The sequence below is a fragment of the Triticum dicoccoides genome, chromosome 3B (genome assembly GCF_002162155.2).
Source record: "Triticum dicoccoides isolate Atlit2015 ecotype Zavitan chromosome 3B, WEW_v2.0, whole genome shotgun sequence".
Classification (NCBI taxonomy): domain Eukaryota; kingdom Viridiplantae; phylum Streptophyta; class Magnoliopsida; order Poales; family Poaceae; genus Triticum; species Triticum dicoccoides.
In genome coordinates, this window is record NC_041385.1 from 29,811,237 (window position 1) to 29,824,918 (window position 13,682).

At 54.0% G+C, this 13,682-nt stretch overlaps 1 protein-coding gene across 2 annotated transcripts; it reads right to left on the reverse strand.

Annotated features, from left to right (window-relative positions):
* Positions 1-4,057: 4,057 nt before the first annotated feature.
* On the reverse strand, positions 4,058-8,032 carry LOC119274529. Of its 2 annotated transcripts, none has more exons than XM_037555244.1 (3): positions 5,972-8,032; positions 5,541-5,670; positions 4,058-4,999 (listed from the first exon to the last, which is right to left on the reverse strand). In XM_037555244.1, the coding sequence occupies exons 1-3, from the start codon at positions 7,805-7,807 to the stop codon at positions 4,320-4,322; spliced, it is 2,646 nt and encodes an 881-aa protein (XP_037411141.1). In that variant the 5' UTR covers positions 7,808-8,032; the 3' UTR covers positions 4,058-4,319. The 2 variants fall into 2 exon arrangements, with proteins under 2 accessions (XP_037411141.1, XP_037411140.1); XM_037555243.1 differs by having other exon boundaries at positions 5,541-5,676; positions 5,972-8,030.
* Positions 8,033-13,682: the final 5,650 nt, after the last annotated feature.

Below are 13,682 nucleotides of genomic sequence, written 5' to 3' on the forward strand. Positions count from 1 at the left end.
GTATTCTTCAGTCATGGCAGCACGCCACACCACGCATCACAGATTCATAATCTCCGTTCGAGTTCAGTTGTTTATATGAGTTCATTTAAAAATCAAGAAGAAGAAGAGAGCAAATCATGGGAAAGTTGGCCATAAACAATGTGTGATAAGAGCGTTTCTCTCAAGGCGCGGCTGCCTCATCTCCCATTGTTAAAACCAAAAAGTGCATCGAGGAGCGCTTTTCCGGATGCAGAGAATGCTCTCCTCTGCTCTGCTCTGCTCTGCTTCGAGAACCGGCGCCGTTTTGTTCTCTCTGATCATCGCCTGTTTCCTGCGCAGTTGTTCTACTTGAACCAACTCGAGCAAGTCCAGGAAATGTACTATTGAAAATTCCAACTCGCTCACTCAGTGGGAGCTCGTTCACGGATCACAACGGCATGATGCCGGAAAGGTTCAAAGCGTTTGATACAAAGGTGTTCTCGTTTCTCAGAGGCCAGATTTGCCGAACAGGAATCGGGAATTCGGAGAGGCCATATGAGAAAGATGGGCGTGTTCAAAATGGAATGATCCTCTTTTCTCATGCTTGCAATTTTGTTGTCCACAAACAAATAAAAAATCCGAAAAGACGTACGCATAACAGACTCGGTACCTAGGTCAATGGGCTCAGTGGAGAATTGCGTTACTTTTTTGCATAAAAATATTTAATATCACTAAAGAAAATAAGTTTTTTTTTCCTTTTGGATGTACTAACTCCGCCTATGTTGTCTCAACATAGCCGGTCCCAAGCCCGGGTAAAAGAGCAGGGTTGTGATAGGCTTGGCGAGCCAACGTAAAAACTCAGCCACTCTTATGAAGATGAAACCCAAAAGATTTTCGTTGGGGCGTAACCCTCTCAGCGACGCGCCACATCGGAACCCGGGTGTGGTGGAAAATGGGCAAGGGCCGGGCCGTCACCCCTCAAGTGGCGCGCCGTATCTTGATCCGGATACGGTGGCAAGTGAGCGAGGATCGGGTCGTCGCATCCTTAGTGGCGCGCTACATCGGCGCCCGGATGTAGTGGAAAATGAGCAAGGGTCTTCGCATTTGACTCGACGAGTGCGAAGGGTAAGGAAGCTAGCCGAGCCTAGGAGGATTCGCTTAGGTAGCTGGAACGTAGGGTCTCTGACAGGGAAGCTTCGGAAGCTAGTTGATGCAGCAGTGAGGAGAGGTGTTGATATCCTTTGCGTCCAAAAAACCAAATGGAGAGGACAGAAGACGAAGGAGGTGGAGGATACCGGCTTCAAGCTGTGGTACACGGGGACGGCTGCAAACAGAAATGGCGTAGACATCTTGATCAACAAGAGCCTCAAGTATGGAGTGGTAGACGTCAGGAGACGTGGGGACCGGATTATCCTGGTCAAGCTGGTAGCTGAGGACTTGGTTCTCAATGTTAGCAGCGCATATGCCCCGCAAGTAGGCCACAATGAGAACACCAAGAGGGAGTTCTGGGAAGGCTTGGAAGACATGGTTAGGAGTGTACCGATTGGTGAGAAGCTCTTCATGGGAGGAGACCTCAATGGCCACGTGGGTACATCTAACACAGGTTTTGAAGGGGCGCATGGGGGCTTTGGCTATGGCATCAGGAATCAAGAAGGAGAAGATGTCTTAAGCTTTGCTCTAGCCTACAACATGATTGTAGCTAACACCCTCTTTAGAAAGAGATAATCACATCTGGTGACTTTTAGTAGTGGCCAACACTCTAGCCAGATTGATTTCATCCTCTCGAGAAGAGAAGATAGGCGTGCGTGCCTAGACTGTAAGGTGATACCTGGGGAGAGTGTTATACCCCAGCATAAGCTGGTGGTTGCTGACTTCCGCTTTCGGATTCGTGTCCAGCGAGATAAGCGTGCCAAGGTCGCTAGAACGAAGTGGTGGAAGCTCAAGGGGGAGGTAGCTCAGGTGTTTAAGGAGAGGGTATTTAAGGAGGGCCCTTGGGAGGAAGGAGGGGATGCGGACAATGTGTGGATGAAGATGGCGACTTGCATTCGTAAGGTGGTCTCGGAGGAGTTTGGAGTGTCCAGGGGAAGGAGAAGCGAAGATAAGGATACCTGGTAGTGGAATGATGATGTCCAGAAGGCGCTTAAAGAGAAGAAAGATTGCTTCAGACGCCTATACCTGGATAGGAGTGCAGACAACATAGAGAAGTATAAGATGGCGAAGAAGGCCGCAAAGCGAGCTGTTGGTGAAGCAAGGGGTCGGGCATATGAGGACCTCTACCAACGGTTAGGCACGAAGGAAGGTGAAAGGGACATCTATAAGATGGTTAAGATCCAGGAGAGGAAGACGAGGGATATTGGCCAAGTCAAATGCATCAAGGACGGAGCAGGCCAACTCTTGGTGAAGGACGAAGAGATTAAGCATAGATGGCGGGAGTACTTCGACAAGCTGTTCAATGGGGAGAATGAGAGTTCTACCATTGAACTGAATGACTCCTTTGATGAGACCAGCATGCGTTTTGTGCGGCGCATCCAGGAGTCTGAGGTGAAGGAGGCTTTAAAAAGGATGAAAGGAGGCAAGGCGATGGGCCCTGATTGTATCCCCATTGAGGTGTGGAAAGGTCTCGGGGACATAGCGATAGTATGGCTAACCAAGCTTTTCAACCTCATTTTTCGGGCAAACAAGATGCCAGAAGAATGGAGACGGAGTATATTAGTACCAATCTTCAAGAACAAGGGGGATGTTCAGAGTTGTACTAATTACCGTGGAATTAAGCTGATGAGCCATACAATGAAGCTATGGAAGAGAGTCATTGAGCACCGCTTAAGAAGAATGACAAGCGTGACCAAAAATCAGTTTGGTTTTATGGCTGGAAGGTCGACCATGGAAGCCATTTTCTTGGTACGACAACTTATGGAGAGATATAGGGAGCATAAGAAGGACTTGCATATGGTGTTCATTGACTTGGAGAAGGCCTATAATAAGATACCGCAGAATGTCATGTGGTGGGCCTTGGAGAAACACAAAGTCCCAGCAAAGTACATTACCCTCATCAAGGACATGTACAATAATATTGTGACAAGTGTTCGAACAAGTGATGTCGACACCGATGACTTCCAGATTAAGATAGGACTGCATCAGGGGTCAGCTTTGAGCCCTTATCTTTTTGTATTGGTGATGGATGAGGTCACAAGGGGTATACAAGGAGATATCCCATGGTGTATGCTCTTTGCGGATGATGTGGTGCTAGTTGACGATAGTCGGACGGGGGTAAATAGAAAGTTAGAGTTATGGAGACAAACCTTGGAATCGAAAGGGTTTAGGCTTAGTAGAACTAAAACCGAGTACATGATGTGCGGTTTCAGTACTACTAGCTGTGAGGAGGAGGAGGTTAGCCTTGATGGCCAGGTGGTACCTCGGAAAGACACCTTTCGGTATTTGGGATCAACGTTGCAGGAGGATGGGGGTATTGATGAAGATGTGAACCATCGAATCAAAGCCGGATGGATGAAGTGGCGCCAAGCTTCTGGCATTCTCTGTGACAAGAGAGTGCCACAAAAGCTAAAAGGCAAGTTCTACAGGACGGCGGTGCGACCCACAATGTTGTATGGCGCGGAGTGTTGGCCGACTAAAAGGCGACATGTTCAACAGTTAGGTGTGGCGGAGATGCGTATGTTGAGATGGATGTGTGGCCACACGAGGAAGGATCGAGTCCGGAATGATGATATACGAGATAGAGTTGGGGTAGCACCAATTGAGGAGAAGCTTGTCCAACATCGTTTGAGATGGTTTGGGCATATTCAGCGCAGGTCTCCAGAAGCTTCAGTGGATAGCGGACGGCTAAAGCGTGCGGAGAATGTCAAGAGAGGGCGGGGTCGACCGATTTTGATATGGGAGGAGTCCGTTAAGAGAGACCTGAAGGATTGCAGTATCGACAAAGAGCTAGCTATGGACAGGGGTGCGTGGAAGCTTGCTATCCATGTGCTTGAGCCATGAGTTGGTTGCGAGATCTTATGGGTTTCACCTCTAGTCTACCCCAACTTGTTTGGGACTAAAGGCTTTGTTGTTGTTGTTGTTGTTCCTTTTGGATGTACTACAGCCGTAGCATAAAAGAACCTTGCATTATTCAGTGAAACGGCAGGAAACGCCCCTGAAGGTAAAAGAAAAGAGAACAGTGCATACACTTTTACCACGTTTCAGTTAGACAGTAGCACACAAAAGGGAAAATAACCAGGGGGGGCGGGGGGGCGTCCATATTACTACATGACGCTGTACAAAATCTCACGCGGAGGAATAGAGTACATATCTGCAGAGTGTTATTCATGCGTGATCAGTGCCATGCCAAGCAGTGCACTTCCACACTTTCAGCAGCATTGGTCGAAGGCGAACTCGCCGACGAGGGCCTCGAGTATGTCGTCCTCGATGGCGAGGCTGATGTCGAACGCCTCGGTCCGGCACGCGTCGCACCTCGCCGCCGCCACCTGGTCCAGCTCCTTCTCGGCGGCCCGGTCCAACGAAACATCGCTCCAGCTGCCGATCTCTTCCGATATCTCCCTCTTCAGCAGGTCTTTGCTCAGGGTGAGGGGCATTCGCAACAAAGCCTTGTACCCGCATTTCCCGAAATCGCGGAACTTCGAGTCCAGCGATTCGACAATGCAGTCGAACAGGAAGTTGGTGCGTTGGCAGTTGTTCTCTTCCTTGAAGCCGAAGCTGCTCTCCGATCCAACGCCGAAGACGGCTTCGACGGTCTCCAGCATCTCGACGATGAAAGAATGGAGTGATAGGCTTGACGGTGTGCCGCAGAAGAGGCTGCTGTCCAGAAGCAGCTCAGCATTTGCAATGGCCTCTCCGATGCCGTGGAGCCTGCCTTCTAGGAACTCAAAATCATGCTCTGGAGAACTTTGAACACATGGTGTTTCAGCATTGCTGACATGATCATCAGTCTTTGTTGTGTCGATGGACATGGACAAGTCAACAATGTCAGACTCAAGATTGAAGAGATCTTCCATTTTGTGCTCCATTGAAATAAAGAATTCTGTACTCTCTGCAGACAAAAGAAGAAACCATGCATTACCATCATACTCTACTCCATCACACACGTCAAAACCTGCTAATCTAATCCAGTCTGTAAATTAAAATTGTTTTAAGCTTCTCTCTCTCTAAGAAATGTTAATTTAGGCCGAGCAAATTTAACTACAATATATTATAAGATAACACTGTTATAATAGTTCAAATATCAGCGATACATGTAAATTATTTGTTGCTTCCAGTGCTACTCATCATGATGCATACCTCGATACAGTATCAAGACGTGCACTAAAGCAATTGATTTTGTTGCCAGATGCGTTCTACGCAAAACATAGCTATTCATTTAAGGTTTCGCCACCATATATTCCTACTTCAGATGAGCGACAGAAGTTGAGTAAACAAATAAAGGGGGAAGTTTATTTTCTAGAGCACCATTTCCGTTCAGAAAAGGCCTTTCAAACAATCTTTGTAGATAACTACTCCTTTGCTGGTGTTACTAGCTACAAAGTATCCTTACATTCTAGTACAAACATTAAAGATGATACAAAAATGTTTACCGATCTTTTCAGTTGGACTTCCTGAGGAGGAAGCATCATTTGAGAAGCATGCTTCGAGGACTGATGTTGGGCTCGGCTGATTGGGCTCATCGTTTGTGCATGTGGCGGAAGAATCGGCCCCTTGGTCACCCTGGAACTAGAACAAAAGAATGTTTTCAAATTTCAAAAGTCAGCAAGACAAAAAAAAGTGTGACCACTGACCACAGTACAATGAATGCAGGTCATCCCAGTTGGTATACAATTACTTCAGTAAAGCTCAGGCAACATCCAATAATATATTTTCTACAAATTCACAAAATGTACCAGGCATGGATTCATCAGTCTCTACCATAAGACAAAGTGTTTAAGGATATGCAAAACCAACACTACTGAAGTAAACATAAGACGTAAAAAGTTGACAACATGAAGCAGCAAGGTAACATTTAACTGACCTGATAACTCTTGCGAAAGTCAGGTGATTGATCATTGGAATCGTATACAGTCTCGGCATTATTCAGAGGAGCTGATGAATCCGAATAGTTACTACTTTGGGATGCTGAGGTGTTTGTGTCATTAGTAAGGGCAGAAATGAGCTCTTGGAGCACCGACACAGTCAAGTTTGCCGAATGACCATCACTTGGTTCAACCCTATCTGACAGGCCAAGCTCGCTCACCTTTGCTTTCAGCAGTCTCCTAAATTCCTCTTTCTCAGACGTGGCGCTCACGGCACAAGGTTCAGCTTCAGAACATTTGGCAGCGACCACCGGCATTCTTGCACAACTGGTATCGGAGTGTGTGCTTAGGAGCCCTCTGTTCTCTGAAACTTTGCCATCTGATGAAGCCCTGGATTCCGGTCTCGCTGATGAACCAGAGGCAAATGCAACTGTGTTCCGACCTCCTCTGTTACTACTGGCCGCGGTACCCCGGTCGATTTTCTTGCGTAATCCTCTCCTCTGCCCAGATGCATTGCTTGTATCCCGACTCGTGGACGCCGACCCATTTCGGTCGATCACCTCTCTGAGTGTGCTTCTTTGCGGTCTGGTCGAACTCATCAACTCCCTCTTCGGACCAGAATTGTGTGGCACCCTCATACTACTACTACCAGAATTGTGTGCTGCCCTTCTACTAGTAGCAGGTGCCGATTCACGAGCATTGCCGATGGAACGCGTTGAACTTGCCAAGTTACCAGACCCAGCAGCCCTTGGAACATCTGGCCTAGACAAGGCTCCCCGTTTGCGCAACATCCTCTGTTCACCAGCTCTTGCGCCGGCACCGGCACCGGCATTGCTCGATCTGACCCCAGCATAACTGCCCATTCCCCCAGCTCTTGCCCTATAATCTCTTTGCATTGCATCCACATCAGAGCTGCTGCCTCTGCTCATGTGTGCATCGTAGGAATCCACTCTTGGTACCACAATGGTATGGCTAGCGCTTGTCACTGAGCATGCAGCAGCAGTGCTGCTCATGGTGTTCATGGAGTCTGTCTCCTGCCAACAGCGGGAACCGACGGCATTGTCCTGTTGTTCCGCATCCACCGTAGGAGGAGGAGGCGCACGACGCTCCAACGACAGGCTATCGGAGCGAGACAGGAAGTCGTCGAGCTCGAGCGTGCCCCAGCTCTGCTGCGAGGCGCCGGGATGGCCGCGGTGCTGCGGCGAGGAGCAGGCGTACGCGACGGCCTGCAGCCTGGCGCCGGCCCTCGAGCTCCCGCGCGCGCCCGGGTCCAGCAGCCCCGACGCGGCGGCGTGCGCGAGGCGGCTCCGCCTGGGGCTCCTCGCCGGCAGGTCGGCGCTGTGGTGGCTCCGCGGCGCGTGCGTGGGCGACCCGGGCGCGGGCGGGCGCCGGCTCGGCGGCAGCATCACCACCACCGGCGCCGGCTCGCTGTCTCCTCCCCCCGCCGACGCCGCCGGCTCCACCTTCCTCTGCTTCTGCGGCCTGGGCGGCACCGCGCCGGGGGCGGCGGGCCAGGACTCGAGGCCCATGAGGCGCGCGACGACGCCGGGAGGGGCGGCAGCGGCCTTCCCATCGGCTCCGGCGGCCGCGCTCGGCGCGTGACGAGGGGGCTGCGGGGCCGCCGGAGAGGGCGGCGGCGGCGGCGCGAGCCTGCGGAGCGAGGAGCTGCGGACGGCGGATGGCAGCAGGCGGCGCGGGGAGAAGAGGCGGCGCTTGCGCGCGAGCCGGCGGTGCCAGTCCAGGAGGTGGAACAGCACGCCGCCGGCGCAGCCCCCCGCGCCCCCGCCCCCGAAAGGCGGCTTCTTCTCCACGATGGCCAGGCTGCCGCCGCCCATCCTCCTCCCGCCACCACCACGGCGTCGCGTCACCACTGCTCCTCCGTCTCAGGCTCGGGTCAGGTCCGGCTGGGCGTGGCCGTGCGATGTGCGTGTACTTGTTTTCGGCGACCCGTGCTTGGGTCCGGGGGCGGAAAAGCGGGGGCGTGGAGGATGTTGTAGTAGGTGGCACGCAACGGCACCTAGGGCTCGCTACCCGCCACCTCGGCGCGCGGCGCGAGGAGGTGGCCGGGGTGGGTGATGACAGGTGGGGCTCTGCGGGGTGCGGGCCGGGGCGTCAGCGGGGGTGGGTCGGCGCGGCGTGAGGCGGACGGGAGTGGGCGGAGGCGACGCGTCGCGAGGAAGGAAAGGAGCAGCGGCCTTCTCTCCCTGGCCTGGGCGCCTGGCACTGGAACCGAGGCTGGGGGCGGAGCTGAGGGTGAGGGGAAGAGCTAGGTGAGCAGCGTTCAGACAGAGCTGCTGGTGTGTGTGGGAAGGGTATGGGCTCGACTCGACTGGACTGTGGACATGGCAGGCTTCTCTCATCGTGCTGTTGCTGGTTGCCATGGACGGGCCGACGGGGAACGGAAGATGTGGACGGATCGGAGCTCTCATCGTGCTGAGTCTAGCTGCTGCTGCTGCACGCTGACGATGAGGCCAGTCCCGTCCGCCCCGTCCGTTTGGGGTAAAAGGGACAAATCAGGCGGCCCAACGCGCGGGAACAAACGGACTTTTGTTCGTTTTGTGCCTGCTTTTGACCCATTCTTCATCCAAGTTTGGGTCGATTTTGGGGTGAAAGGGGCAGCGCGCGAACGGGCGGGACGCGCGCGCTTGTCCGCCCCTGGCCCGCCTGTCAGTGACAGAAAACAAAACCCCCTCGCGACCCCTTTGGCGTCATTTTCGTCCAAACCCTCTCACGTCCTGCCGTCCCCCTCCCTCCCCCGTCCATGGCCGACGCCCAGCTGAACTCCGGCGGCCTGGCCGTCGACCCGTCCGGAATGACCAAGAAGAAGAAGGGCAAGGCGCCAAAGAAGCTGCGGTCGGAGTGCACGCCGGAGGAGATCGTCAAGTTGGACGCAGAATCGACGAAGAGGAGGAACCGGAGGGCGGTCGTCAAGGACAACGTCGCCGCGACCAAGTTCGCCGCCGAGTGCGCTGCGATGGAGACCGCGCGGCGCAAGGCCGAGGTCGAGGAGAAGGAGGCCATCGTCAACAAAGCGCACGCCCTCTTCATGCTTGGCATTTGTCGTCCGGCCGGTTTCTCTGCAGCGACCGTCGGCCCGGCGAGCACAAGCTCGTCGGTCGCCCGGCCTTCGCACTGCCAGTCGTGGACCACGCCTATGTCGCCCGGCTTCCCTCCGCCAAGGCACGACGGCCAGACCCGTTTCTCGGGGTCGCTGGACATGAGCGTGATCGCGCCGTCCACCCCGCGCCCGCCGGCCGTCATCGACCTCAACGTCACCCCTGGGTCCAGCAGTGGCGGCCGACCGTCCGTCGAGATGCAAAGAAAGCAAGCGTGGCCGCCGTTTACGGGCACCATGCCGTCCCCCGCGTCTTGTTCGACGGAATGCCAACACCAACACCACCGGTCGACGACCCCTACTACGACCAGTTCATAGAGGAAGTGATCTACGAGGGTGGGCATGTCCCTGCCTACGATCCCGACAAGACCCAAAGTCGGGATGGTCGCGCCCAGTTCGTTGCCGATGAAGAGGTCGATGATCGTGCTGACTACGACCATGGTGACTCATGGCATGAAGACGATGGCATCTATGTCGAAGGTGATGGTGATGAAGAAGAAGGCAATGACATTGATATTAGTGGTGAGCCATTGTTCATCGACGAGCTCACCAAAGAGCGGAAGCACAAAAGAAGAGGAAGAGCATTCGCACGGGTTCATATACACAAGATGAGGACAAGTTAATTTGCCAATGTTTGATGGAGATTAGCCAAGATCCGAGGACGGGAGCGCAACAAAAGGGCCTAGTTTTTTGGACGAGGGTCCACAAAACTTTCCATGAAAGGAAGATGTTTGAGCCCTACCAAATCACAAGCAACCGTGGCATCACCTCAATTCAAAAGAGGTGGTTGTTCATCCAACAAGAGTGGAACAAATATTGCGCCGCATTTGAGAGTGTTGAAGCACGGACCGTGAGTGGTCTCGGCGTTGGGGACATGGTATGCTCTCCTCATCCTAGTCCTTTCCTTGCTACGGCCATGTATATGTTTGTATGTCCAACTCTTGTTGATATTGTGGTGTAGGCATTTCAGTCTTTGAAAGCATTCAAAGCCCGGCACAATGACAAGGCATTCACTCTTATGCATTGTTGGAAGATCATCAACAATTACCCTAAGTTCAAGGATCAATACCGTGAGCTTCAAAGGAAGAGAGGCAAGAAGACAGCCAAGTTCGCCGGAGGTGGAGATGGCGAGGCGTTGAAGAGGCCGAGGGACAAGACCAACTCCAAGGTGGACGACATACGTGATGCCTCACCCATGGCCTTGCATGGGATGTTGCATGTCATGATGTCTCAAAAGGATTTGAGGGACGAGAAGAACGACAAAGCAAGGACGAGCAAATGAAGCAGTACCTAGAGCTTCAAAGGATGAAGCTTGAGATGGAGGAGGCGGCCAAAAAGAGGAAGATCAACATGGAGGAGGCGGCCCGGCAGAGGCAGCTCGACATCGAGGCCGACAATGTCATGGCCAGGCAGATGCAGCTCGATATCGAGGCCACCAATGCCGCAACCAAAGCAAAGGAGGTGGCCCTTGCGATCATGAGCGTGGACTTGACCAAGATGAGCGAGAAGATGAGGAGCTGGTTCGAGGCCAGGCAGAAGCAGATGTTCGACGCCGGCGGCCTGAACTAGGTCGTCCGATCGGTCGTGCCCGTTCTTTTTTGGAGGCTGACATGGGTGCGCCCGCTGGGCCGCTGGCTGTGTGCCGGTGAGAAAACTGATTCATTTTGAAGGTTGGATGTGTTGCCGGCAAACAAAACTATTCATTTTGGAAGCCGGTTGTGTTGCCGGCGAGGACGTGTAGGTTGTTGGCTTTGTTGCCAGGCGTGAACTAGGGCCAATGGCATGAACTAGGCCGTTGGTAGTTGAAACGTTGTTGTTTGAAAATGGAGGCGGACAAGATGGGGCCAAAGGATGCGGCCACGCGCTAGGCGCACGGTCACGGCATACCAGGACAGGTCCGAACACGACCCCATCCCCCTACCCAAACGAACAGAATCCGGGAAAAACGGACGTCCATTTGGGGTCGCGCGGTGGAGTTGGCCTAAGACGAGATAGTGGAATTGGTTTTGCAGTTATTTCTCTGTGTTGGAAACGAGAGTTTGGCAATGCTACACGACGTATTGATCGGTGCATAGCGCACGTATATATGGAGTATAAAGTGGGCCACAATCTCAACTATACAAAGAGTAGGAGGTGGGTCGAGATACACAATATACATGCATAAACCATATGTTCAACACCCCCCTCAGTCGAAGCATCACCGGAGACGCAAAGACTAGACCTGAACTCCTCGAAGGCCGAAGTAGGCAGTCCTTTCATCATGACATCGGCGAATTGTTGTGCCGTCGGGACGTGAAGGACCCGGATGCGCCCAAGAGCCACCTTCTCGCAAACAAAGTGTATGTTGAGCTCAATGTGCTTCATTCGACGATGATGGACCGGGTTGGCAGAGAGGTGCACGGCAGAAACGTTATCGCAGTAGACGAGCGTTGCCTTGTGAACATCACAAAGCAACTCCTGGAGCAGCTGACGAAGCCAAGAGCATTCAGCAATGGCGTTAGCCACTGCCCGATACTCTGCCTCGGCACTCGAGCGGGAGACTGTGGGATGTTGCTTGGATGACCAAGAGATGAGGGACGGCCCAAGGTAGGCACAATACCCCAAGGTGGAGCGCTGTGTGTCCGGGCAGCCAGCCCAGTTCGCATCAGAGTAGGAGACGAGGTCGGCGGAGGCGGAGGCCGTCAGTGTAAGTCCCATGGATGGGGCGCCGCGTATGTAATGGAGGATACGCTTCACCAGGGTCCAGTGGGAGTCGCGCAGAGCATGCATGTGAAGACAGACGTGCTGAACATCATACTGCAAGTCGGGGCGCGTCAGAGTCAGATACTGCATAGCGCCCACAATGGAGCGATAGAATGCCGCATGGATGCGAGAGAACCCTCCAAAGCAGAAACCTTGGCCTTGCTGTCGACGGGCGTGGGAGTGGGCTTGCAGTTAAGCATGCCAGAACGGTCAAGAAGCTCATGGGCGTAGCGCTGCTGGTGCAGAAAAACCCATCTGGCCGTCGAACCACCTCGATGCCAAGGAAGTAGTGCAGGGGGCCTAAGTCCTTAAGGGCAAACTCATCGCAAAGACGAGCAGTAAGCTGCTGAAGGAGCGCGACAGTGGATGCCGTCAGGATGATGTCGTCGACATAGAGCAGCAAGAAGGTTGTGTCAGCTCCGTGATGGTACACGAAGAGCGACGCATCAGAGCGAGTGGATGTAAATCCGAGCGTGTGCAGGAATGCAGCGATGCGCTGGTACCAGGCCCGAGGCGCCTGCTTCAACCCATAAAGGGAACGAGAGAGCAAGCACACATGATCTGGATGCGTGGCGTCGACGAAGCCGGTGGGCTGCTCATAGAACACCTGCTCAGCGAGGTGGCCGTGCAAGAAGGCGTTGGAGACGTCCAACTGATGCACAGGCCAAGCTCGGGAGATGGCTAACTGAAGCATGGTGTAGATCATGCCCGGTTTAACAACCGGGGCAAAAGTGTCGGTGAAGTCCACGCCCGCACGTTGCCGAAAGCCCCGAACCACCCTGCGAGTTTTGTAGCGCTCGAGAGTGCCATCCGGACGAGTCTTATGCCGAAAGACCCACTTGCCCGTGATGATGTTGGCACGAGGCGACCGAGGGACGAGCTGCCAGGTGCGGTTCTGCCGGAGAGCGTCGAAGTCTTCCTGCATCGCCGCGAGCCAATGAGGATCCCGGAGGGCGGCTCGAGCTGATGATGGGAGAGGAGATGACTCAGAGAGGAAAGCAGCGAGAGGGTACTCATCGCTGGGGTACCACGTGCTCGGCCGGAGAGTACCAGCCCGAGAGCGAGTCATCGGGCGGGGCGGCGGTCCGGGGCAGCAGCGGGCGATCACGAAGGAGAGCCCGCTACCGCCAAGGCCGCGGGTGAGGCGGCTGAGAGGGGCGTCGGGGACGCCTGAGGCATCGCGGGAGCCGGGAACGCCAAGGGCGCTGGGGGGTGTGACACCTGAGCAGCCAAACGGGGAGGAGCTTGACCCGTGGCGCGGGGGCCACCCTCAAAACCGGGAGGCTGCCCAAGAAGAGCAAGCGGTCGGCCATCACCGGGAGCGGGCAAAGCCGCAACATCTAAAGGTACCTGCTGAAACAGAAAAACCATCTCATCAAAATAAACGTGTCGAGAAGTGATCACCCGATGTGAGATAGGATCATAGCAGCGGTAGCCTTTGGTGTTGGGGGATAGCCGAGAAAGATGCAGGCCATGGATCGGGTGCGAGCTTATGCGGAGTAGTGGAAGCAATGCTAGGGTAGCATAGGCAACCGAAGATGCAGAGCTCAGCATAGGAGAGTGGCGTGCCGAACAAGAGGTGATGGGATGCAAAATTCCCATGAGTGCGACAAGGACGAATGTTAATTAGTAGTGAGGCAGTGGCAAGTGCATCGGGCCAAAAACATGATGGCACGTTGGCATGAAAGAGGAGGGTGCGGACGTAGTCATTAAGAGTGTGAAGTACACGCTCAGCCCGACCACTCCCTGTTGCGAAGTGTATGGGCAAGTGAGACAAAATATTGTGCCATGTGTGGCGAGAAGGTTGCGGATCGCAAGATTATCAAACTCCTTCCCGTTGTCTGTTTGCAACG